The 26,593-nt window shown below is 41.8% G+C and overlaps 1 protein-coding gene and 1 long non-coding RNA gene across 2 annotated transcripts in view; one reads left to right on the top strand and one right to left on the bottom strand.

The window, feature by feature from the left end:
* The window catches only part of ZFYVE26 (zinc finger FYVE-type containing 26), a 95,986-nt gene extending 69,646 nt beyond the window's left edge, over positions 1 to 26,340 (top strand). Inside the window, exons 27-42 of the mRNA XM_077122810.1 lie at positions 576 to 674; positions 2,132 to 2,295; positions 3,691 to 3,827; positions 5,661 to 5,692; positions 6,414 to 6,550; positions 7,516 to 7,736; positions 10,352 to 10,499; positions 10,743 to 10,952; positions 11,432 to 11,650; positions 16,423 to 16,620; positions 17,281 to 17,480; positions 18,349 to 18,490; positions 19,481 to 19,540; positions 21,137 to 21,319; positions 21,724 to 21,768; positions 24,084 to 26,340. Coding sequence (XP_076978925.1) covers positions 576 to 674; positions 2,132 to 2,295; positions 3,691 to 3,827; positions 5,661 to 5,692; positions 6,414 to 6,550; positions 7,516 to 7,736; positions 10,352 to 10,499; positions 10,743 to 10,952; positions 11,432 to 11,650; positions 16,423 to 16,620; positions 17,281 to 17,480; positions 18,349 to 18,490; positions 19,481 to 19,540; positions 21,137 to 21,319; positions 21,724 to 21,768; positions 24,084 to 24,287 — 2,399 coding nt within the window. The 3' untranslated portion in view covers positions 24,288 to 26,340. The remainder of the gene's footprint in view (positions 1 to 575; positions 675 to 2,131; positions 2,296 to 3,690; positions 3,828 to 5,660; positions 5,693 to 6,413; positions 6,551 to 7,515; positions 7,737 to 10,351; positions 10,500 to 10,742; positions 10,953 to 11,431; positions 11,651 to 16,422; positions 16,621 to 17,280; positions 17,481 to 18,348; positions 18,491 to 19,480; positions 19,541 to 21,136; positions 21,320 to 21,723; positions 21,769 to 24,083) is intronic.
* On the bottom strand, positions 1,561 to 5,188 carry LOC143651910 (uncharacterized). The gene is made up of 3 exons (XR_013160326.1): positions 4,901 to 5,188; positions 4,067 to 4,274; positions 1,561 to 2,322 (listed from the first exon to the last, which is right to left on the bottom strand). It is a non-coding gene; the product is annotated as an uncharacterized LOC143651910 (long non-coding RNA).
* Positions 26,341 to 26,593: the final 253 nt, after the last annotated feature.

Below are 26,593 nucleotides of genomic sequence, written 5' to 3'. Positions count from 1 at the left end.
GGAGAGATCTTGGTCTTAGAGGAAGTACCAGGCTAATCAGAACTAAAGGGGGATAGGTGACTGCTGTGTGGATAATAACATAAATGTTTGGAAAACAGAATATGCTGGCAATGGTCTCTGTCTGGCCTTGAGGTAGTACCGTCATTTTGTACTGAGAGTATATTTTATTCCCAGGCTCACACCAGATATCACTTGTATGTGAGCTGACTCAGCTTCTTCTAGAATGAAGGACATGAAATAAGTATGGACTGATGTTCCCAGCTCTTTTTTCTTATTCTCCACCCACCTGGGGTAGTATTTAAATGTCTTCCCTCTGAACATTTTTAGATTTATTTTGCAAAATACTTCTGACTGCTTCATTATCTCATGCACCTAAACTTGGTTTGTTTTTCAAGGAGTTTAGGAAACATGCATGCCATCGGCTTACAAGTACCTCTGGCCATTTTCTTTGTACCTAGCAGAATCATCAATCACCAATCACAGAGCAAAAACGGCTTTGAACTAAATGCCTAACATAGTGAATGAAGATGCTTATGGTAGGAAGAGTATTTTGTCAGTATTTTCCCTCTTTACAGATTCTGTGATTCACCTCCAGGAAATTGTCAATCAGATTTCGGATTCCGAGACCTTGTCTAGATCACCATCAGCAGAGTTCTCTTCTCCCATGGCTCCTGGTAAGCACAGGTTCTGTAAATTCCACAGTCTGTAGTTCAATCTTGCCTTATTCTGAGTTTCTGATTATTTTGCCTCTGTTTTCATCTCCGGTTATGACATTCTTATTGTCTTTACTTGGTTCATTTGAGTTTTTTAGAATTCCCAGAGAATTCAACATATTTAGTCCTCAGGCTCATAGTGGCTCCTATGTTACAGTTATTTGTCACCCACACAGGGTACATGCTCCTTGAAGGCCTTAGCCAGGTGTTTTCACACCCCTTCTCCCTCCCAGCCTCCAGCCCATCACATTTTGGCCTATACTCAGGAGATGCCCAGCAAGTGTTTGTTTTGCCAAATGGTCAGGGAGCAGGATGCCACTAGATCTACAGCCTTTCTTCTTCTCAGCATGGCAAAGAGTCAGTGTTTCTCAGTTCTCTTTTTCTGTGACCTGCCAACTTAGCTCTGCTAAGTGACAAGAAATGTCCTTAGATACCATCAGTCAAAGACTGTGACATTGCATGGCTGTTTTTTTGAGAAATAGTCATTGCTTCTAGGATAACCAGCAGATCTGAAGTGAGGGCTCAGGCTTACAAGTATATGAGCAGCTTCACGCATCTGCAGCCTGAGTAACGTGATTGTGTCTTTATTTGTTTGGGTTGTCGTCATCATTGTTTTCAACTTTTTATAACGGAAAATTTCCAACACACGAAAGTAGAGAGAATAGTATAATGAAGCTTCACTTACCTGGCTACAGTAATTATCATCTCATGGGGATTATATTCTGTACCCTCATCCTTCTGGATTATTTTGAAGGAAATCTTAGACATTATATCATTTCATCTGTAAATATTTCAGTATGTATTTCTAAAAGAATAAGACTCAAAACCATAACACCACTATCATGCCTAAAAACAAATTAATAGTTCCTTATTATATGGAATATCTAATCAGTATTCAAATTTCTATAATTGTCTCAAAGATTTTGTAATAATTGATTTTTCCAGAACCCAGATCTAAACAATTTCCATGCAATGCATTTGACTGAACTATCTCTTAATCTCTCTTTAGCAGTAGGTTCCCCTATCTCTTTTTTATTTGTGGAGAAAACTAGGTCATTTGTCCTATAGAGCTACCCATATCCTGGATTTTCCTGATTGCCTCCCTAATGGCAATCTCAGTCTCCATTCTCTGTGTTCCCAGTAAACTAGGAGTTCAATCTAGACAATTTATTTGATTTAGACTTCAAATTTTTGTTAAGCATATCTGATAGGTGGTCGTGTGTCCTTCCATCAGGAGGCAGACCATTATCCAGTTGTCTCACCTTTAGTGATATAAGCAGCCATTGATAGTTCACTGAATCCATTATTTCAGTAAGGGGTTTGTAAAATGGTGATAGTTCTAATTCTGTCATTCCTTCTTCATTTGTTAGCTGGAATATTGATCAGCTTTTACTCTTACCTCTGGCTCTGGCCCCCAGGTATCTCCACTGTACATTCCCCAAGCCCAAAAGAGAGGAGTTTACCACAGAGTCAGCCCCCACTGGAATTTGTGCCCCCAGCAACACCCCCTTCCAGGCACCAGTGGGTACCCGATGAGATAGAAAGCATCTGCATGGTCTGCCGCAGGGAGCGCTTCACTATGGTAAGCAGTGTCTGTCTTCAGCTTTACCTGCAGAAGAAATTAAAGGAGAATTCCAGCTCATGAGACTAAGTTTATAATCACCTCCTGTCCCAAGAGTATATTGGTATCTTCAGAGAAACTACCAAACCTAAAACTTTGACATTTGCCTTCGACGTGACCAGCATATATTTTCTGAATTCTGACAGGTGGTAGATACCTTAAGTAGCTTCACATTCTAAAATTTTTACCAGTCTCATGAAATAACTGAAAAGGGGCAGTGTAGTATAGCAGGAGGAGTCACCAGTGATCAGGAGAATTTGTTTTTAACTTCCACATCTTTCACGCAAAACAGGTGGCCTGGTAGAGGTTATATGCTCTGATTCTGAAGATGGACCTGAGTTCAAATCCTGGCTCTGCCCGTTACTAGTAATATAACATAAAACTTTTTCAGACTCAAATCCTCACTTATAAACCAGAGATGACACATTATTTGGTTCATTGGAGCTTTAGTGATGCCTGACTGGCATATTAGTTCAGTGTTATTGTAAATGATGATGATGTAATTTCTCTAGGTTTCTTCCTCATTTGCATATAATGACATACAGCAGTATTTGTAAAAGCACTTTGAAAAAAATGATACTTTTTAAAAATTTATTAATTAAAAAAATAAAAAACAAAACAAAACAACATATAATCAGTAATTCACAATATCATCACTTAGTTGCATATTCATCATTTCTTAGAACATTTGCATTAATTCAGAAAAAGAAATAAAAAGACAATAGAAAAAGAAATAAAACGAACACAGGAAAGAAAAAAAAAAAGATTATACCTACCATACCCCTTACCCCTTGCTTTCACTGATCACTAGCATTTTAAACTAAATTTATTTTAGCATTTGTTCCCCCTATTATTTATTTTTGTTCCATATGTTCTACTCCTTTATTGACAAGGTAGATAAAAGGAGCATCAGACACAAGGTTTTCACAATCACAGTCACATTGTGACAGCTGTAAAAATGATACTTTTTTGTCATCATCATCAGTACCCTGTAGAAATGTGATCCTCACTAGCTGAAAGTCACTGCTTCCCCGTGTCTTTTTGTTGTCTCTTCATAAGTTGCTTCCACAGATAGTAGAACTTGTTCCAGGAGCTATTGCAAAACTGTCCATGACTTGAACATCTTTCCCCATCTACTGAGAAGTACCTTAAAATGTCAGCTTCTTAACTGCAAGGAACTGTTGTGTTATTTTTCAAGAGTCCCAAATGCCTTGATTTATCTGATTGCATAATAAGCCTCAGGTTTATATGCTCAAATATGCTCAAATATGAGCAGGTTGATTACAGATATATTCATAGTTTGGACAATCTCACCCTCTCTTCCTCCTTCTTCCTTTTCTTGACATCACTCCTCAGTTTAACAGGCGTCATCACTGTCGCCGCTGTGGCCGGCTAGTGTGCAGTTCCTGTTCCACTAAGAAAATGGCAGTGGAAGGCTGCAGAGAGAACCATGCTCGTGTATGTGACCAGTGCTATAGTTACTACAACAAAGAGTGAGTATCCTGCAGGGAGGGCTGCTGCTATTACTATTACTGACCACAGGTCCTTACACTTCCAGGAGCCTCGTTGTGGAGAGCTTTTGCAACCTAGGATAATTACAGAAACTCTTATTTTAACATATTCACGTTGAAATGTCATTATCTGTACAGTGAAATGTTTGTAGACTGACCTTGGTCAGAGAAACTGATAAAAGAGGAAGTAGGGGTGAGGAAAAGGTGTTCAAGGCTCTTACCTGTTCTTTCTAAGGTCAGGGCACTTCCTTCTTCAGCTCTTCCTTATTTCAGGCCATAGATCTTAGTTTGCCAACAACTTCACCTAATTTCTAGCCACTCTTGTTGTTCATTGGTCCCAGCTGGACTCAAAGGAATGTGTTAGCACATGCAGAATGTTTAGCTATCACTTGTACCAGCTCCAATCTGGTCAGTCAACGGGCTTGTTATCTACAAAAAATAAGAAGAGTCCTCATACTTTCCTACCCAAAGTTCACCTGGTGACAAACTTCAGAAGCGTGGCAAAAAGGATCAAGACCATGTGTGCTGACTCAATGCAACTCAATTTTTCCCACTACTGCTAGCAGCAAAGGAGAATGAACCAAGACAGTCACTTTTTGAAAGGAAAATTGCTGTGAATTCTCCATGTTTTACTTCAAGATTTAAATAGATTTTACATTCTGCCCAACAGCATTTCTATGTTTGTTTTAATACGAACATTTTTGTTATTAATTACCATGATGATTACTGCTATCACAAAAAGACATGCCTTGAATTCTGTGGTTTCTGTGACCCCAGGTTGTGGGGCACGGGGATTACCCATATATTATGGTGCTGAGATTTGAAATGAACAGTTAGCATTAATGGGGATTCTTTCATAGAGTAGTCACTCAAGAATAATCACTTACCCTTGTTCTAGTTTGCTAGCTGTCGGAATACAATATGCCAGAAACAGAACAGCTTTCAAATGGGGGAGTTTATTAAGTTGCAAGTTAACAGGTTCTAAGGCTGTGAAAATGTCCAAATTAAAGCAAGTCTATAAAAATGTCCAAATTAAGGCACCAATAAGAGGTTACCTTCACTCAAGAAAGGCCAATGAAGTTCCAGGTTTTTCTCTCAACTGGAGAGGCACATGGCGAACATGGCAGCATCTGCTAGCTTTCTCTCTAGGCTTCTTGTTTCATGAACCTCTCCCGAGGGTGGGTTCTCTGGGGGCATGTGCTATGGTTGACCTGCAAGCTGCTAGTACAGGTGATAGACCAGGGTTCTTGCTTGTAGCATCATAAATTAGTGCTTGGTGGCACCAACTCATATTGACTAGGGCCAGGGACAGAGCGGGGAAGACTTGCATGTCTTGAGCAGAGGTAATGGGTAACAGGACATGCCTGTGAGAGGTATCTAGGCCAGGTCATAAAGGGCTTTGTCTGCTAAACTGGGAAGATGAGATTTTTTTACATGGAGAAACTATTAGAGAATTTTAAGCAAGAACTTACCATGACCAGTTTTCTACTTTAGAAAACTTGCTATAGCTGCAAAGTAGACAGTGGTTGTCAGAATTAGGAAGACCGATGAGAAATCTATTGCAAAGACCCTCGCAATGAATGGTGAGGGCCCTCACTGACAGAGGGGGACATTTGGAGGGGTGTTTATGAGATGGAATGGACAAAACTTGCTGAGTGATTGGTTGGTGAAGGTGAAAGAGGAAAATGTCTGAGATGCTTCCCTGGTATCTCATTTATATAACAGAGTAAATGTTAATGCTATACCCTAAGCTAAAGTGCAGACAGCAGGAAGGAGTGATTCAGGCATTTAATTTTTCTTGCTCTCTGATTTCAGTATATTGGAGGAGAGCCCAGGACAATCAGAAGGTAAGGGTGACTCACATTCTCTCCAACTCTGTTTATATGCCCAAGTTGGCGTGATCTTCAACATGTCAGCTGCAAATGTTACACCTGATGGCAACTCAATCCAACATGTTTGCCAAAAAAAGTCCTGGCGTGGCTCTCACCCTGTCTCCCCTAAAATATATTACCTATCACACTGATATCATACTGTGATATTACCTATCACACTGATATCACACTGATATTACCTATCACACTGACCCATTCATTAGCTTTCAGCATTATGAAAGCCAGGAACCAAAGAATTTGGTCCTTAACTTATAGTAGGTTATTTTTTTTTCCCGTAGGTTCCTCTTAACCAATATCCTACCTCCCAATCCCTCCTCCTTCCCCTTAGATACCACTCTTATAAATTTGGCCTGCATCCTTCCACAGCAGGATATTTCTTAAGAGTATCCAATGTCTCAGCCCTCCATTTGAGAAGCATGTACCTTTCTGGGTTTCTCATATGAAGTCCCAGGATTGTGTGACAGACCCTACAATGCTCATTCCCAGTTCATGCCCGGGTAAGAATGTTTGAGGTGCCTAATTGGGGTCCCCTATAGGAAACAAAGGGGCCAAAAAGAAAGAAAGGGGCTGCAAGATAGCAGGCAAGTGTCTGCCTGCAACTCATGCCCAATCGCTGGACTGGGCTGGATTGGACTCCTGGCCAGCAGCTGATAGATAATAATACTTCTCTTCTCAGCCCCAGACAGCCCCAAGAGTGAAAGCCCTCCATACTCAGCTGTGGTGAGAGTCCCCAAAGCAGTTGAACTGGAATGGACTTTGGATCTGAATGAAGAGGAAAATGAGCTTGTGCGGAGTGAATTTTACTATGAGCAGGTAATAGCAGTAAAATTTATAGTTATTTGGAGTTATAGTAGTACAGCAGGAAATGCAGAGAAAGGTGAACACAACTTGGCCTTCACTTGCTTACATTATAATAATATGGGAGTGAAGACAAGTAATGCAGAGTAAGGCAGGAAACGAGAAGAAATGTATAAAGCAGGAGAGTGTCATGGAAATTCAGGGAGATCAGAAAAGGCTTCATGGAAGCAATAGCATTTAAGATGAGCTGTGGAAGAGTAGTAGTGCTTTGACAAGCAGAGATTTGGGCCCTGTGAGGGGGGTAAGGATAGGGCGAGGACAAAAAGTGCAACACTAAAGCATCTGAGCAAAGGCACAGTGTCACAAAAGCACAGAACATGACTGGGGAATAGGAAGTTTTTCGATTTGGGGGAAATAGAGGGAGTTGGTAGTAAAGCATGGTACTGAAAAGGGCTTTATGTATAGAGCCTCAAATTCTGGGGTAAGAAATATATTCTTGGGAAGCATCAGGGACCTATGGAAGGTTGCTGAACAGAGGAAAAGCATGACAAGTAACATGCTTTAGGAAAAGTAATTTAGCAGCAGTGTCCAGTGGTTTGAAATAGAGACTCCTCCAGGTTTTCAGACAAATGAATTGATGGTCATAGTCCAGGCCAGCAATAAGTAGGGCCTGCACTAGTAGAACAGTAGACAAGAAAAAAAGGAAGGGACTGGTGGACATTCACAAGAAGTGGATGACACATGGGCACTTTCTTCCTAGTAAGATGACAAAACCTAGCAACCAAAGCTTTAGCAGTGCTGCTTAAAACATCTAAAATATGTTTAGTCCCATTTCTACTTTACATGGAATTTTTGGCTCCTTCCTGCATTGTTTTTCAAACTCTGTGAAATGGAAAGACTCGTTCCTGCCACCAGCAACACCTGAAGAATTTTCTGGTCTCTGACCTCACTCCGTTTCTCGCTCCTTCCCCCCTGGCCAGGCCCCCAGCGCCTCCTTGTGCATTGCCATCCTGAACCTGCACCGGGACCACGTTGCCTGTGGACACCAGCTGATTGAGCACTGCTGCAGGCTGTCCCAGGGCCTCACCAACCCAGAGGTTGATGCAGGGCTGCTCACAGACATAATGAAGCAGCTGCTTTTCAGTGCCAAGATGATGTTCGTCAAGGCTGGCCAGAGCCAGGACTTGGCTCTTTGTGACAGGTATTTATAAATTAATCTCAGCTCTTTTACATGGTGATCATCTATGTGCAGGTTCTTTTTCCAACCCCACTGATTTTTCATCTCACCATCCCCTCAGACAAAACATGCTGAACTGTTTTGTATCTCACTTTGATACTATTACCAGATCCCAAATGGTCTTCCCTTACCCTATCTTGATACCCTTCTCTTTCCCAGAGTGGATCCTCAAAGCAGAATTTTCTCTAGCTCTATCCAGTCAAAAGGAAAGTAAAGACTGTGACTGGTTAATTTTTAATTAAAATCAATTTAGGAAAGTGATTTTAGTCTCTGTGAAACTTCCTAGCTTTAAAGAAAATGTGTTCACCTTAATAGTCCAAACCTTAGCCTTAACCAAAACTCCACCCCAGTCTTGACAAAATTTAGACTGTGACCTCAGGAAATTCTGATGATACAGCTATAAAAACACTCGGGATTGGTCTCTCCCTTTGTCACTGGTAGAAATACAAGTCATAAAGTAGAAGTGCTTCTGAAAAGGGTGTGATTAGGCCTCAGGTCCCTGCACAACCTGCTTTGACCTGTTTTGACAGCATTCATTAGCTTAACAATGAAAACTCCAAATTCCCTGCTTATCCACCCAACTGTGTGAATCGTGCATGTTTCCACTCTCAGTACTGGCCAGATTTGGAAACAGGAATGTCATTTTCTTTGGAAGGTAAAATGCCTCAGACAATTGTTCAGGGTACTTGTTCATGAACCCACCAGATAGCATAGGGCTCAGTGAATCCCCAGCTTCACCACTTGTTAGTTCTGAAACCCTGGAATGATAATACTTCTAAAGAATAGAATGATAATACTTATCTCATAGGGATATTGTGAGGAAAAAATGAGATCATTCATGTAAAAAGCCTGGTAGTACTGTGTACTCTAAAAATGTTAGTTATTTTTATTAACAAAAACCAGGATGTTAGAAAGACAGAAGGAGGTGGAACCAAAAGTGAAAGGAAGTGAAAAGGAGCTAATTTCCACTCTTTTACAAGAAAGTCTACATAATTTTTCAAGTTGATAAATGAAGAAACAAACATATAATATGTTCAGTAAAGTTTTTAAAATAACCATGAAAAGAACTGCAAATCCCCCCAAGTTACCGGAAAGGGAAGAGAGGAAGGCAAATAGCTAGAAACTACTCCATATAGCAAGAGATAGGAAACATAAGAAAGATGAAAGAAGATTTTAAAGCAAAAATAATAACAAAGACCAAAATGTCTCAAATAACAATAATGTAAATAAGATAAAAAATCTTATTGTTTATAATCTTATCTTAAAATAAGATAAAATTTTTATCTTATTTACATTAGATGGAGGAAATAACTGTCTTGGCTTGAGTGCAACAGGGGTTAAGTAAGTCTTCACTTCAATAAGATTCTCACCCTCCCCAAGGTATCATGGGCTGCTCTGACAAGTTACCACAGTGATTTCAAAATGCAGTGTCTTTCTCCCTTACCCTGGACTCATCTGTGCCCTCACCTAGGAGCCTGGCCCTTGGTAGAGAACTGTTGCCTTTGTGGCCAGTTTGCTAATGAAAGTGGATTCATCCCTCATGTGGGCATGAATCAGTCAACTCCTGTTCTGCAGGGTGTTTTTCTACTGTTTTTAACTCATACCCACTTCTGATAGGCATTAAATAAATAAATAAATATTTTTAAAGTGTCACACTATCCATTTTAAATGTTTTCTTTTCCAAATGTACAAATGTATTGTGCTACCTAAATTTGCTTTTGCACACAATACTTTCCCCTACCCCATCCCCACTAGACTGATCATCACTGATGTACATCATCCCTTTCCAGAGAAATTGGAAGGCAAGTCAATTTCCACAGAGTTTGTCTAGAATTATGAGAGAAGATTCAGAAACCTAAGGTCTAGGCTTGTGTCAGGCAGCATTAGACAAAATGATACAGTCCTCTGGGCTCTCTGTCTTTAAAAGATTTTTGCAATCATCAGATGTCAGGAGTAAGATCAAAGAAAGGTGACCTCAGTGATTCTAAGGAGGGCCCATCCTCAGCCCAGGGACAGGACATCAGGGGCAGGAGATTAGAATCTGAGTGAAGGGCCTAATGCCCCTGCCAAGCATCCAGAAGGGAAGGCCATTGAAACCACCTCTATGTTCTCTTCAAAACAAGCAGGATTTAAAAGGACCAAAGAGCACACATTCAGTGTGAAGAAGTTGCCTCAAACAGAAGACCCGAGCAGCCCTACTGCAAGTATTTTTAGCTGATGTTTAAAGAGTACCTAAAAAGTTCCAGACATTATCCTAAGCCCTTTAACTTGGTTTATTTCATTTTATCCTTAAAAATCCCTATTGTTATATCTATTTTACAGGTCAATACACTGAAGCACAGAAAGGTTAAGTGCTTGCCCAAGGTCATAGAGCTACTAAGTGCTCAAGCTGGGATTCAAAGCAGCTGAAAGCAGAGCCTTCATTCATTGTCTCTGTGCCTGTACCTCTCAGTTCTCAATGATCACATTTCACAGTCAAAAATTAAATAGAAAAATTTTAAGCAGTAACTGTTCTTAAGTACTAACTGTTCTCAGTAAAACTGTAGAACCTCATTGCCATGTCCTTTTCCTCCCTTTAGCTACATTAGCAAGGTAGATGTGCTGAATATTTTAGTGGCTGCTGCCTATCGCCATGTGCCATCTCTGGATCAGATCTTGCAGCCAGCTGCAGTAACCAGGCTAAGGAACCAGCTTCTGGAAGCTGAGTACTACCAACTGGGCGTTGAGGTGAGACAAAGACAAAACTTACCTCTATCCCCAGTGCAGTGAGTTACCTGCAGTGAGGTACTGCCCATTTAGTTATTCATGGCCCTAGAGAAGTATCTAGGGCATACCCAGTTTTCCAATGTGGGAATGATGACAGGTGTGGGGAGGGGAAGTGGTTGGCAGCAAAGGGATAGAATAGGTTTGGGGTTGCCCTCAAATCTGGATGTAGGGGCTTGTCACTAAAAGAAACAGTTTTTACTCCAGGTCTCCACAAAGACTGGACTTGATACCACAGGAGCATGGCATGCTTGGGGCATGGCCTGCCTCAAATCTGGGGACCTCAACGCTGCACGGGAGAAGTTCAGCCGCTGTCTGAAGCCTCCTTTTGACCTCAATCAGCTGAGTCACGGCTCAAGGCTGGTACAGGATGTGGTTGAATACCTGGAGACCACAGTCAGGCCTCTTGTGTCCTTGGTAAGAGCACAGCAGGCAGAATGCTCAATTCTAGGAGGAAGACCCAGGAACAGTAATGACCTGGGAACAGTATTAGTTAAATTGAGCTTACAGTGTCAGTCCTAGCTCAGAGGCTGCCAGGTTTGTATTTTTTTTCCATAACATATAGTTAGGTAAGGAACTCTGAATGGTTAAATAAGGAAAACAAAGTCAAATTTAAGTCAAAAAAAGTATCAAAAACTATTTTTAAAAAGTGACTCCATATCCAGACTTAATTAGTATTAAAGTTTTGGGGAATTTTTCCCATTTTGTTTTTAAATGAAATTGGAGTTATACATATTACAGTATATTGAATTTACAAAGTTTTGTAAATATACCTTAAGGCTTCATTGCAAGCATTTTTCCACATTGTTAAATAACCTTTGAAAGCCTGATTATCAGTGGCTGTCACGTACTTATTGAGTTCCATGTTTCGTTCACATTTTCTCCTTCCTTATCAGCAAGATGATGATTACTTTGCCACCTTGAGGGAGCTAGAAGCTACCCTCCGAACCCAGAGCCTCACTCTCGAGGTGATTCCTGAGGGGAAGATCATGCACAACACCTACTATCAAGAATGTCTCTTCTATCTGCATAGTTATAGCACCAACCTGGCCATCATCAGCTTCTACATGAGGCACAGCTGCCTGCGGGAAGCCCTGCTGCACCTCCTCAACAAGGTGGGATGCCCAGACAGACACAGCTCTCAAGGGCCAGTGCCTGCTTTGTCCCCTGTACCTGAACCACTCAGGTCTGATGGGGGGAAGATATGGAAATTTAACTCAACCTTGAGCTGTGGGATCATCCCTGGCAGAGTCAGGTCAAAATGGAACACTCTCTCTACACAGTCATTATTTGGTGGGTGTGCAACCAGCCTTAACCTGTTCCCAGATCACCCTTGTCATGGCGATAAGGAATTTCATCTCTTCTCCCAAAACGTAGAGAAGAATCGGGCAATGGTAGAGAGCATAAACTCTGGACCCTGACACTTGATTTGAGTCTTGTGTGACCACAGACAAATTGCCTAACCTCTCTTGCCTTCAGTTGCCTCATCTATAAAATAGGGATAATTACAGATATAATTATAGTGCTTATTTCAAAAGATTAAAGGATATTAATGAGTTAACGTGTTAACAAGTTAGAATAACAAGTGCCTTATAGAAGTGCTCAGATATGTTAACTAGTATTACTTTTTTTTTAATTTTTTCATTAATTTTAAATTTTAAAAAATGACAACAAAGAAACATAAACATTCTTAATATATAATCATTCCGTTCTACATATATAATCAGTAATTCACAATATCATCACATAGTTGCATATGAAACTATGCATCATCATCATCATTTCTGAGAACATTTGCATTAATTCAAGAAAACAAATAAAAGATAACATAAAAAGAAATAAAATGAAAACAGAAAAAACATACATATTAACTGGTATTACTTTTTAGAGTATATTAGTGCTGACAATAATTTTTATAGTAAATATTCTAATTTTTAGTTATAAACGCCATGAGGTTGAACATTTACTGTGCTGTCCTAGGCATGTCACTGTATGCTTGGTGATCTTTAGAAAAAAAGATGTGCCTTATCCTGGTGTGATTAGCTTTCTAAAATTAGTGATTTTTGTGGACGTACAATTCCAAGGGCTTCAGCAGAAAGCAGAGTTGTAAATAATATGCAACAAATAGGCTGTTCCTGCCTAAGGTGTACTGTGATGTGTAGATTTCTTTGTGTATTTCAGTGGATTTATAGTGGGGAAGGAGTACTTGAACTGGAAATCATAGTAGAGAGATCAAAGAAAGAATTAGTCTGTCAAGGGAGTAATCATGGAAAATGTGCTAGTGGAGAAAGTTAATTGAGTGGGAATAGAGGTCAGAGGACAGAGTAGACAGGATGAAGGGAAGGAAGAATATAGAATCAAAGAAGGATTAAAAACCAGAACCAAAGGCAAGTAGAGGATGTTTCCTTGTCCTCATAGTTCTGTTTGCCTCCATGTTTGCCCTGGGACTGAGTCCTGCTGTTGACTCAGCTACTCGTCCACTCAGTTGTTACTGCAAGGGCCAGGAAATACCCGCAGCAAAGGAGAACATGTGCTACATTTTTCTTCTCATGTCTGTGCACTCCTCCCACTGGAGACAAAGATATTGCTGAAAGGCACTGTTTCCTTGGAGCAGTTGTTGAGCAAAGTCAGGTCCTTTTTTAATCTAAATGTTCCATATTAACTTTCTGAGGAATTGACTAATTTGTACCAAATTTCACATAAAATTTAAGAAACCTTGCGGTATACTTAATTTCAGTTTGCCACGCTAAATCAAAAAGGCAGCCAATGAATGTTTACAAATAGGGACATTTTCTAGGATGGTCCAAGTGAAGTCAACAGTTCACAGAACTGTGGTAGCAGTACCCCTAACAGGACAGTGAAAGGAGAATGTTTTCATTACAGCCTCAGCTACTGCTGTAGCTACTCAATAGGCCTTGAAAATAATGTAGAAGTTTTATTATTTGAAGTCTAATTGTTAACTTTTTTCTTTTCCTCAGTTTCCTAAAGAATTTTGAGGTAAAGCCACGTCTCCAAAGCACAAATTACAAATGGAAATCATCCAGTTCTGTTCCCTCTATCTAATGACTAGCTCAGAGAGTTAAGCTGCTTATTTAATTATCTTGGGATAAGCTGACTACAGCACTGCCCCTGCTGTATATTTGTCACAGATAGAAAAGAAGGCTTCTTTTTTTGTCTCCTATAATCGCAATTACCCTTGAACTAAAATACCTTACCTTTCTTCTTAAGCTGATAGGGGAAGGGAAAAAAAAACATTGTAAAAATCTCAGCTGAATACCTAGAACGTGAAAAGTGTTGTTTTTAGAATTATCCCCTGTCTTTTCACTACTTTACCTACCACAGAGTGAGCTTTCTGAAACATAAATAAATTCATGTTTTTCCCTATCTGAAAGGCCTCAGTGGACCCCTATAGCCACAGGAGAAAGTCCATATTCCTTGGCATGCACGTAAGAAATCAAGCTACCTTATTTCTCCAATTTGTTTCTACCACAAATCCTTATCAATACCCACGAAATTATTTCATTTTCCCTGCACTTTCTTACCTCCATGAGCCTGCCTGTGTTGTTTCTCCTATCTGAAATGTGCCCCCCACCCCCATGTCTTCTCAGCAAATTCCTGTTCATCCTTTCAGGACCCCTCTCTTGAGCCATCCCAGAACACTCAAAGGACATTAATCACCTCTTCCTTTGCACCAGCATTATACCCAGAACATAGTCGGTTGCTGCATTTATCCCACTCGATTACAAGGATGGGTTTACAAGCGTGTTTCCCCATTCGAACGGAGAAGGCCTAAATTTTACTTATCTGTGTTAGTGCCAGGTGTGAATGAATAAGTGGGTAAGTGAATGAATGAAATAGAAGTTCTGAGGGTGTTGTTCTTCGAAGGAAATCTACCTTTCCTATGGAACTAATCTTCCTGCTTCTAAAAGTGTGGCCCATAACTTTTAGGTTTCTCAAGAACAATCAAAATTGGGAAGGAAATCCCTCACCCTCATTCACTGTGGTTGATTTCAAAGCCCCAATCTTCTTCACTTCTAAAGAGCTCATGCCAAGGGCTACTGGGCCATTACAATTACACTACTGTGAATTTATAACTATTCCTTACTAGCCATTAGTTTACTCCTAATCTAAAGTCTAAATTGTAAGCTAATTTCTCTTCCCTTTCTGTCACCATAAACTGGGGATATATAACTCAATGTCTCTGAACCACAGATGAGCTTCAAGGGGGGGGGGGGGGGGCAATCAGTGAATCCCCTGAAATTGTTCACAGTGTTTAATATGTGTGCATTTTTCTAAGGAGTTGGTCCATAATGTTTGTCATTTATTCATTCATCCATCAAATATTTATTAATAATCAAGGACTACTCCAGGCATTAAGGATACAGCAGTGAAACAAATAGACAAAAATATCTGCCCTCATAAAACTTATGGTAAAGAAAGAGACAGTAAACCAGGTAAATAATATATACTATGTTTGTGAAGCGTAGTAACACAATGAAGCAGTGGGCTGGGGTGGGGAATATTGGTTTGTGCAGTTTTCAATAGGGTGCCCAGGGAAGGGGACACTGAGTAAAGATCTGAGGGAGGTGAAGGGGTGAACCATGCATATGTGTGAGGGAAGCACCGTCTGAGAGGGAGCAGCAAGTGAAAGTTCAGAGTGGCTAGAGCAGTGTGAGCTGGGGAGAGGGCAGTAGCAGATAAGGTCAGAAAAAGACAACGGGGGCCACGTTATATAAGGCATTGTGAAGATTTGGGTTTTTATATTGTGAGGAGAGAAACCACTGGAAGATTTTGAGCAGAAGAGAAACTGCATGACCTTTGACTTGATGTTTCAATGTGTCACTCAGTTCAATTTGTTGGCATTAGACAGGAAGGAGGTGGGAGTGGGCGATGATAGATCAGGGAGGAGGCTGTTGCAAAGATCCAGGCAAGTGGTGATGATCGCTTGGGCCAGAGGATAGCAGTGGAGGTGTGAGAAGTGATCAGATTCTAGGTATATTTTGATGATGCAGCCAACAGGATTTTAGCTGATGAATTTGACATTAGGGTGAGGGAAAGGATGACTCTAAGATTTCTAACCTGAAAAGCTACAAGAATGAAATTGCCATCTATTGAGAAAGAGAAGACTACAGAAAGTACAGGTTTGGGGGAATCAATCAGAACTCGGTTTTGGATGTATCAAATTTATTAGCTACCCAAGAAAAAATGTTGAGTAAGCAGTTGGATATAAAGTTTGTGGAGTTAAGGAGGAAAAAACAAGCCAGAGATATAGACTTAAGCATCATTAGCAAATAGATAATATTTAAAGCTATGAGACAAGCTGAAATCACCATGAGAGTGAGTATTGATGGAAAGTGAACAGGTTCCTCCTAAACTCTGGGGAAATTAGGAAGAATCAGCAAAGGAGGTTGACAAGGAGTCGCCAGAGAAATAGAAAGAAAACGGGGAGAGGAGGATGTTCTAGAAACCAAATTAAAAAATGTTTTCAAGGAGGAAGAAGCCATCATCAGCGGTATTGAAAAGGACTAATGGGTCCGTTGGCACGAAGACCAAGAATAGACTGTTGGATTTAACAGTTTAGAGGTCGTTGATGACCTGAGGAGCAGTTCGATGGAGTTGTGAGCAGAAAAGCTAGATTTGAGTGGGTTCGAAAGAAAAGCACAAGAGAGAAACCAGGGATAATGAATGTAGATAATAGTAGCTGAAGCGAGAGGTAGAGCAGTTGCTAGAGTAGGATTCTCATAGGGACCTGTGATGCACAAAAGGTTAAGAAGCACCGTTCTAGGAAGATGCTGGGGTGTGTAAGTGGAAGGAAATTTAGAGTGGATCCCAGACAGTGCCAAAACTAGGCAAATGACTTCTGACTTCTCACCTTGCCCTGTTCCAGGAGAGTCCTCCAGAAGTCTTCATAGAAGGCATATTCCAGCCAAGCTATAAAAGTGGAAAATTACATACTTTGGAAAACTTGCTAGAATCCATTGATCCAACCTTGGAAAGTTGGGGAAAGTACTTGATTGCTGCCTGCCAACATTTACAGAAGAAGAACTACTACCACATTTTATACGAGCTGCAGCAGTTTATGAAGGTAATAGCAGCCCCATCTTGCCTTCTGCCTCTGTTGGTGACACCCTGCCACCCAGGGGGAGGCTGCATGAGATGAGGGAACAAGACTGTCATTTGATGCCTAGCCTTGCTATTTGACCAACCCTAGAGTAAATCCATGTTGCTCTCCTACATTGTTAAATATGATTACGTTTTCCAACCTAGAGAGGCAAACCTTAGTCTTGCTGGTAGTAGCATTTTTCAGAAATCAAGAAATTTGTAAAAATGAAGTATGTAGTAGTTTGAAGATAAGCATGAGGTATGAATTTATAATTTAGGAGTGATAGAAAAATCAGTATTTTCAAGGGAAGATGCCTGATGGAAGAGGGAATAAATTTCTCCCTATCTAACTAAAGGTTGTCAATACTAAATCACAGAGAAATTGAATTTTTCAATTCCAAAGATAGAGTGAAGACAAAAAGTTGAATGGAGAAAAGGTGTTGGGATAATGATCTAAGCAAGAATTCAGCCAGTTGGTTTGCCTTAGGATCTCTTGGGGCTTGGAGTCACTGATACAGTGGTGGGGTGTGAATACATGTTGGCAACTAGGCTTCATAGATGAGAATCAGATCAGGATTCTCACCACACTCCACACCCATATCCATTACCTCCTTTGACCTGAACATTTATATGCCCCTATTAGGACCAAGTCCGAGCCGCCATGACCTGTATTCGGTTCTTCAGTCACAAGGCAAAGACGTATACAGAACTAGGAGAGAAGCTCTCATGGCTGCTTAAGGCCAAGGACCACCTGAAGATCTACCTCCAAGAAACATCCCGCAGCAGTGGAAAGAAGAAAACTACCTTCTTCCGAAAGAAGATGAATGCAGCTGATGTGTCAAGGTAGCTCAAAGTTTAGGGACTGATCAGAGCGGAGGGAACAGAAAGGGCTGGAACTTGGTGATGCAGCTGTTCATGTACATTCCAAGAACCCTCCAGAAAAACACCTGAAAAGAACTATACTTGTACGATAGTATGTCTGGAAGGGATGCAGAGGAGCTTTTAGAAGAAGAGGGAAGGAGGGGATGCATTAGGATCACGCGTTACCATCAGACCCAACGTTACAGTCAGACTCAACTCCAAACTCCTTTCAATAGGCGAAATGTCCTGCATGATCTGGCCACTGCCTACCTCTCCACCTTTATTTCGTGCCACACTCTCCTTCCATGCTAGCTTTGATCACACTGGCCTTCTGAGGGTTCTTTAACACAGCAAGTCCTTTCCTGCGTCTTGGCTTTTATGCTTGCTGATCCCTTTCCTTAGTACACACCACCTAAAATAAATGCCCACGTCACTACCATTTATTGCCTTCAGAGCCCTAATCGCTAAATATTTGATGTGTTTATTATTCATCTCTCCTCTAGCCTGTAAACTCCATGAGGGCAGAGTTCAGATCTCTCTTGACCTCTTTTGTGTTGCTAGCAGCTAACACAGTGCCTGGCAGAGTAGTTCTCAGTAATACCAATGACTGGATGACTGGAACTGATCCAGTTCCATCGTGCGCACCTGCACTTTTGCAAGTCAGTATGGGGCATCAGGTCACCTGTGTTTGTGTTGTCAAAACAGCTCAGAGGGAATCTTGGGTCTCTTCGCCCTCCACATATTTCTTTTGCCTTTTCTATTGCCATCTTGATTTCTCAGTCACCTGCCCTAGTCACATCACTCCTGAAACCCCTTATGAGGCTAGAGTGTGTGTCTCCCATCACCTTAGGCACATCAATACACTTCAGCTGCAGATGGAAGTGACCAGGTTCTTACATCGGTGTGAAAGTGCCGGGACTTCTCAAATCAGCACCTTGCCTCTGCCAACCCTGTTTGGAAATAACCACATGAAAATGGATGTCGCCTGCAAGGTATGTTCGACGCTTCAGACCTCTGGCAGAATTTTCTTCTGTCAGAACACTTATCACAATTGTAATTGTTCACTTATTGTTTTACCTGTTCATTTGATGGCTGCATCCCCACTAGAAGGTGAGCTATGAAAGGCTGGGAATCAAGTCCCTTTTGATCACTTTTGTATCCTGTTCTAGTTTGCTAGCTGCCGGAATGCAATATACCAGAAATGGAATGGCTTTTAAAAGGGGGAATTTAAAAAGTTGCAAGTTTATAGTTCTAAGGCCAAGAAAATGTCCCAATTAAAACAAGTCTATAGAAATGTCCAGTCTAAGGCATCCAGGGAAAGCTTCCTTGTTTCAAGAAGACCGATTAAGTGCAGGGTTTCTCTCTCAACTGGAAAGGCACATGGTGAACACGGTCAGGGTTCCTCTCTCATCTGGAAGGGCACATAGCAAACATGGTGTCATCTGCTTTCTCTCCTGGCTTCCTGTTTCTTGAAGCTCCCTGGGAGGCATTTTCCTTCCTCATCTCCAAAGGTCGCTGGCTGATGGACTCTGCTTCTTGTGGCTATGTCATTCTGCTCTGCTCTCTCTGAATCTCTCCTATTCTCCAAAATGTTTCCTCTTTTATAGGACTCCAGTAAACCAATCAAGACCCACCCGAATGGGTGGAGACATGTCATCACCTAATCCATTTTAACAACCACTCTTGATTGAGTCACATCTCCTGGGAGATGATCTAATTGCAGTTTCAAACATACGGTACTTAATAGGGATTAGAAGAAACAGCTGCCCTTACAAAATGGGATTAGGATTAAAACATGGCTTTTCTAGGGTACATACATCATTTCAAACCAGCACATACCCCTAGTGACAGATACTTAGTACAGTCTCAACAAATATTTGTTAAATAATTGAATAAATCGGGGGACCTCAGCAACATCCTTGTTTGAGGAATAACCCAATAATTATTGCTTCTATAGTCACTAGTTTGTCTCCCCTTTGCAGGTCATGCTAGGAGGGAAAAATGTAGAAGATGGTTTTGGAATGGCATTCCGTGTTCTACAGGTATGACTTGGGTTACTTGGGGTCATGCCGCAGGCAAGCAACACCTGGCTATAGTTCCACGAAAGATTCTTCTTCAGAAAATTCTTATCCCAGGGAAAGTAGGATGATGCACATACATCAAAGATAAAACTTAGGATGTGGCTATTATAAAACTGGGTCAAATTCTTGACTTTGACCACTGCCAAAAGCCAGGTAACCAAGAACAAATTCATCAAAAACTGTCAAATAAAAACCTTAAACTAGTACCAGACAGTTGCCCATAGCTGTTACCCTGCAGAGCCACTGCTTGCACTCCCAGGGGAGCGAGCAGAAGGGGGCAGCCAGGGAATTTTCTTCATGGTAGGTTGGGCCGCTGACAGCAAGCACTGTCTCCCCACCCTCTGTCTGTACCGGAGCCAGCTCTGGGCACACAGTTCCTGTTGCTTGTGATAGAAGGATACAGGTAAGGCTGCAGCACTGGGTCAGGGACTGGAGCTGAGCCGTGAAACCACAAGGGATAGATTCTCTCCAGCTGCACCACCACAGCCACCCTTCACGCATGCAGACACCCTGGGATCTGATAAAGAGCACCTGACTGACGGTGTCCTGTGCATTGTGCATGTCTCAAGAGTCAGTGGTCTTATAAATGATTGGTCAGTGTTGGGCATAGCTCTGCCCAGGTGGGCAGATAAAGGGACTGTTCTCCCCAGGCTCTGTGGCATAAACTTGTCCTCGATCGAGTTTAAGGTATCTATCTGGCAGTTTTCAGCAAATAACTCATTTAATGAATTACTCTGTTTTCAAATACTACAGCCCCTCTCAATAGAACCCCAAGTGTCCAGGGCAGCAACATCTGTTTCCCAAGGGAAAAGTGCCTCATTAGAGAGAATGAATTGTCTTGGGAATTTGGTTAGAATATATTCAGGAATTGACACAGCAATGTGTGAGATGTACCATTTTAGATATTAAGATTAGGGCTTTTCTATGTTACTTGAAGATGATTGTATAGTGATATTGCTTTCACAATGTGACTGTGTGATTGTGAAAACCTTGTGTCTGATGCTCCTTTTATCTACCTTATTGACAAACAAGTAAAACATATGGATTAAAAATAAATAAATAATAGGGGGAACAAATGTTAAAATAAATTTAGTAGATTGAAATGCTAGTGATCAATGAAAGGGAGGGGTAAGGGGTATGGTATGTGTGAATTTTCTTCTGTTGTCTTTTTATTTCTTTTTCTGAATTGATGCAAATGTTCATTTGATCATGATGATGAATATACTCTATGTGATGATATTGTGAGTTATTGATTATGTATCAAGAATGGAATGATCATATGGTAAGAATGTTTGTGCTTGTGTATTGTTATGTTGAATTAAAATAAATAAATAAATAAAAAAGATTAGGGCTTTTGTGAATACTTCCTCAGTATCTGCCTGACTTGAAAGATGAACGTTTTGCTTGTTTTTTCTCCCTTATATTTGTGTTTTCTGTTTTGATTACGAGCAGTGTGATTTTCTGTTCCAAGCATGGTGGGAGGCTTTCAACTGTTACTCCCTTCCCAGTGTTGATGCCCCTGCTGACCTCAGCCCACCGTACCGTGGTCTGTTCTAGGACTTCCAGCTGGATGCAGCCACCACCTACTGCAGAGCTGCCCGGCAGTTGGTGGAGAGGGAGAAATACAGTGAGATCCGGCAGCTCCTCAAGTGTGTCAGTGAGTCAGGCATGGCGGCCAGAAGCGATGGGGACACCATCCTCCTCAACTGCCTAGAAGCATTCAAGAGAATCCCACCCCAGGTGTGCTCACTCCCATGCCTCTCAGCTCTACCTGCCTATTTCAATGTCTTCACATCCCCCTTCTCAGTTTTAGATTCCTGTAATGTCCCTGAAACTCTACAAGATATCCTTATCTTTCTGACCCCTCTGTAATAATAATGAACCAACTATTCCCTAGTAAGAAAATTCATGGTGATAACCTCTACTCTAGAAGTTGCCCTTCAATATCCCATCATCTAATACTGTTTGTATCTGAGGGTATATATTGGCCAACAGAGCTGAGCTTCTATACTTCTAGAGGAGGTCAGGGTTGGCAGCAGGCCCCAACCTGCAGTCAGAGTGGCTGAGTTGAGACTGGGTTGGGCCCTGCTGCAGCGCTTGGGGACTCTTCTCCCCCTTACCACTGCTGTTTCCCTCCTGCACAGGAGCTGGAGGGTCTGATCCAGGCAATACACAGTGATGACAACAAGGTGAGCAGAATCATCTCCAGACCCCGATGAGGCTAATGAATAGTGCCTCAGGTTTGCCTTTTCTTTACCACTTGCTCCCCACAACAGTTCTGTACAACCTTGTATCTCCACTTCTTTGTTACCCAGAGGTGCAGCTGAGACTGGAGAAGGGGATAGAAATAGATGGGGGGAGCACATGAACATTGGCTGCATGAGCCTTTGCCTTCCTTTTTCTTTATCCTCAAGACAAATGTTCAAGAAACAAGGCTGCTCTTGAATCTGTATTTTATACTAAGGTATTCTCTTAGAGAGCCCTAGGAGAACCCCCATTTCCATGTTTAAGGTGGCTGATTGAATGGATAACCAAAGTGAACAGATACTTCTTTATCCTAAAGGGAAGTGGGTACAATCTACAATAAAAAAAAGTCCCACCCAACCCCTCATTCAGCAAATGTCCTTTGTTGACTCATTCTTTAGAACAATCAGTTTTCTTCACATTGCCTTTGTGATGAGTGCCAGGCATAATGAAAGTATTCCCAGCTGCCCCTGTCTGTGGCTAACCTCAGGATGGATACTCTTGCCTTCTGGAGCATGGTCCACTGGCCAGGAGAGATGCAGGAAAACCATGCCAGGCTTCGAGCTTCCCTGGCTACCCTAGCAGTAGAATGATCTGGCAACTGAGTCCCTCATGAAGGAAACTAGGGCCAGAGGCCAATAGCTTCTTATACCACCATGGAGCTGCTCCGTGGTTGCACTGTCAATACCCTAGACTGAACTCGCAGGGTATTTTTCTGTTGTGGGAGAGGAAGGGCATGTTCTTAACCTTTCAGGTGTTTCTACAACACCCTGATATGATCCTGCAGAAAAGTTGGAATTCCAGCGTTCTGAAATGTAAAGAATTACTGTCCTAGGATCAGAATGAGAAACCAACAGCCCGACAGACACTCAGGTCTCCTGAGTCCTAGACTATAGAGCATGCTCAAGCCAATACTGCCCTGCACACTCAATAGGACAGAGGCTTTATTCGTGGAAAAGACACACACAAAATCTAGACAGACTTTAACTTTCCGGTTTTTTCTCTCAGCAGCTGTTCTAATGTACTTGGGTGATCTCAAGCCCCGGGGTCTTGCTGAGAAAAAAAAAAAGCTTCATTCAACTCCTATTCTAGACTTTCTGATAAAATGTCTTTCTCTTGGTAGGAATTTTGCCTGCCAAGTCGGGATATATGTTTAACACACTTGTGATATATATTTCACATACACAGGTGCGAAGTAGACCAGTGATAGCTGACATCCTAAGGCAGTGAGTGGATACCTCAAAAAGCAGGAATTAATCACCTTAGCGAGCTCAGGACATGTTGGGCATCTTCTAGCTATAGGAGATTATCTGTACTGGAGGCTTAGACAGGAAAAAGAGACCTTAGTGACCCAGACACAAAGAGAGAAGAGTCCCTTCCGCCAGCCGGGGGGACCATGGTGGGAGAAAGGCAGCAGGTGAGGGGCCTTTCTGGACACTAGCCCACAACCCTGGCTCATCAGGACGTGCTGCCGGTGAGATCAAGGCGGCAGGGGTGGGGGTGGGGCTTTTGTCTCCACCAAGCCTGGAATGTGCCCAAGGGTGAGCGCTCCAGAGGGCGGGAGACACCCCTCTCCAAACTACCTTTGATCCAAACCACAAAAATCAAGTCAACCTGGGGTATATATGCCTTTTTCCTCCCCAAATTTTCTCCTTAAAGGATTTTCAATTCAGCAGGTTGAAAACATAAAAAAATGAAGAGGGATCTATTGTAGTGGGGAAAGTGTGATCATTGATTCATTCATTCACTCATTCATTTAATATGTGTTTGTTGAACAACTACCACCTCCCAGGCCCTGTGCTAAGCACCAGGAATACAAGAGATCGAAAAAACAGACGTTGTTCATGCCCTCCTGAGCTTAAAGTCTGGTCAAGGAGACATCATCAATAAAATAAACACCCAAGTAACATAAACTCACAACCTGTGGCTCTGAAATCAGGAGCAAGCTGGAGAGCCTGGGGTACTAAGGGGGAGTGTCTCAGAAGGATTGCACAGAGGCCAGAATCTGCCTGCCTTTTACTTTTTGAAATATTTAGTTTATTTTTTATAACATTTTTTTACTATAAAATCATACAATACAATAGCTTAATGTCTAGAACATTTAGAGTTACTACTATACAATAAAAGGCAAGCAACCTAATTATTAATTCAGTAAGTGAAAAGTGATAGCGCATCTGCCTGAGCCTTCTGACACAGCTCTGTATATTTCTTGGTGATTTGTTAGTGATTGTTTCCACCATCTTTTATATCCAATTGCCAGGTTCAGGCCTACCTGACATGTTGCAAACTGCGTTCTGCCTACCTGATCGCTGTGAAGCAAGAACATTCACGAGCCACAACCCTTGTCCAGCGGGTGCAGCAGGCTGCCCAGAGCAGCGGGGATGCGGTGGTGCAAGATATCTGTGCCCAGTGGCTTCTGACAAGCCGCACCCGGGCTGCCCATGGCTCAGGCTCCAAGAAGTGACCCAGGGCAGTGGGACCAGCAAAGCACAGCCTGAGAACTGTGGCGAGGGAGGTGATGGTGGTGCTCCCCGCCTCTTTCCTCCACTGGAGTGTGACTTCCATAGCTCTGTCCCAGGCGGGGTGAAGCTAGACTGGTCCCTCGAGCCATGTTGGGCAAGGGCAGGGCTTTTCACGCAAGTGCCATGTTTCTATAAAATTCTGGGTGGGGTCTGTGTGTGCCTGTCTGGAGATGGTTAGTTCTTTCTACCTCAGAGTGAGTGAGTGTGCACTCATGTTTACACCTGAGCATTTCTGAACAATGAACTCTCTTCCTTTGAGAAGAGGCACTTTACTTTAGCCTTTTAGCAGTTTGGAAACCTTCCCTGCGTTTTGGTTCTTAACCCGGGTCATCCTATTTGTACAGTCCCTTCTGTGTGGGGATGCTTCAGCAGCTCCTCTTAACCAGAAGGGTTTTACAGAAAATTATAAACCAAAAGGATTGCCTCTTTTCCCCTTCTCTCCCTTCCCAAAATTCAGAGTTGGCTTTGGTCCCAGTGTCACCTGAGGAATAAAGCTGGTTGTTCTCCAAATGTCTCCTCCCATAAGCACAAGGAGTTAGTGTGAGTCTTTGGAAGGTAGTGTGAGTCAAGGGGTTTTCAAAGTTACAGATGCAAATCAAAGTGAACAGGTCTGGGAGCCTGAGACATGGCAAAGGGCACACTGTCTCAGCCAGAGGATAGAGAAAGACAAACTTCTCCAATAGGGAGGGATGCAGGTAAATTGCCCACAGGTTCAGAGCAGGCATTTTTGAACATCGCTGCTGCAAAGTTGATGACTGAGAATATGGATACTTTTTTCAGTCTGGGGAGAGAAAATTGTAGCCATTATCCTAGGAAGGAATATCCAGACTTTCCAATCTGAGTTATAGTCCCATTTGTATCTCTCAGTTTGGTTAGGAAACAGCTTCCTCTACTCTCCTGCTCCCCTTCAGTCTCTTCAGGACCCCAGGATAGATATGGAGGTGCCTGGCAGGCATCAAGAAGGCAATGTGCTTCTTTTCTGTGTCTTAACAGAGAAAATCCAGGGTTCTTTTTTAGTTGGGCCTATGGAACAAGAGTCAGAAGGAGGGGACAAAGAATAGGTCAAGTCCACCTGGTGGAAAACCCAATAAAGTGCTTCTTTAATGTGCACTAGCTTGAAAAAAAGTTTTCCTCTCCCTCCCACCCCACTGAACTGGTGTCCCATTCTCTAGGCACCCAATACCCTGTACTGTTGTCTGCTGTCATCCAGGAAAGTATCTGAGGGCAGGGAAAAATGCTTGTTGTTATTGATCCATGCCTAGTCCACAGTTTATACTCTACAGAATTTATAGAATAAAGGACTAAGTAATGAAAAAAATAAAAACATTACTTAAAATATGCATTAATTTGTCTTCCCACCAGAGATGTGACTGTGTTTTAAAAAGATCTCTCAGACTCAGTGACTTTGATTTGCAAACAGAGGGCCTAAAGAAAGCTCTAAAGCTCTGCAGCTCTGAGCTCCCACCAACCAGATCTCCACCTGTTGATATCATATTTGATGCTGAGGCAAATAGGAACTGAAAGCTGAAGTCAGTATCTCTGATGCTTAGAAGCCCTGCGCATTTACCTCTGAATCAAGTTTTTCCTTGTTGTTAAATATATAACTATTATGAATATCTGTCAAATTAAAACTTTTGATCCTGTTAGAGAGGGGAAAGACTGCAAGGAAAATACTGGACCCCTTTTCAGAGAAGTTCGACAAAAGGCTTTTCCTTCCTTGACTCATGGAACGCATCTGTCTCCCAGGAAACATCATTCCCTGGCATCTGCTTCCCCTCTGAGTCTCCCTGTTTTGCACTGAATGTAAGCACTTTATACTAATGAGCTGTAAATTTTGCAGCCCTTAATTGGGATAAGACCAGATTTCCCTGACTTTTTCCCACTATCTAGTTGAACTATAAAATAGGCAACCATCGACTAGACTGACATAAATAAGGCTCAAGACATTAAGTATCATGCTATAGTCTCCAGCAAAAAAAAAAAAAAAAGTACATATTAAAGTTAAATGTTTTACTACAAGCAAGCCACAATAAAGTATCTGTCCTACATGTTTCTTGGCTTTGTGACTTTTTTGTGCTCTCCTGCTCTGAGCCTTCCCATCGTTTTTCCTCATGTTCTGTGCAGAGAAAAAGAGTGAGTGGGAAAGATCAGATGACCTTCAACTCTTGAATTTTCTCTAAGTGAATTCCCATTATAACTAATGACCCATTGGTTAGGATTTTTTTATTTGTTAATTTTTATTTAAAAA

Source organism: Tamandua tetradactyla, chromosome 12 (genome assembly GCF_023851605.1).
Source record: "Tamandua tetradactyla isolate mTamTet1 chromosome 12, mTamTet1.pri, whole genome shotgun sequence".
In the NCBI taxonomy this organism is placed as follows: Eukaryota; Metazoa; Chordata; class Mammalia; order Pilosa; family Myrmecophagidae; genus Tamandua; species Tamandua tetradactyla.
The sequence above is the reverse complement of the archived record's forward strand: the minus strand, read 5'-3'. Positions and strand labels throughout refer to the sequence as shown.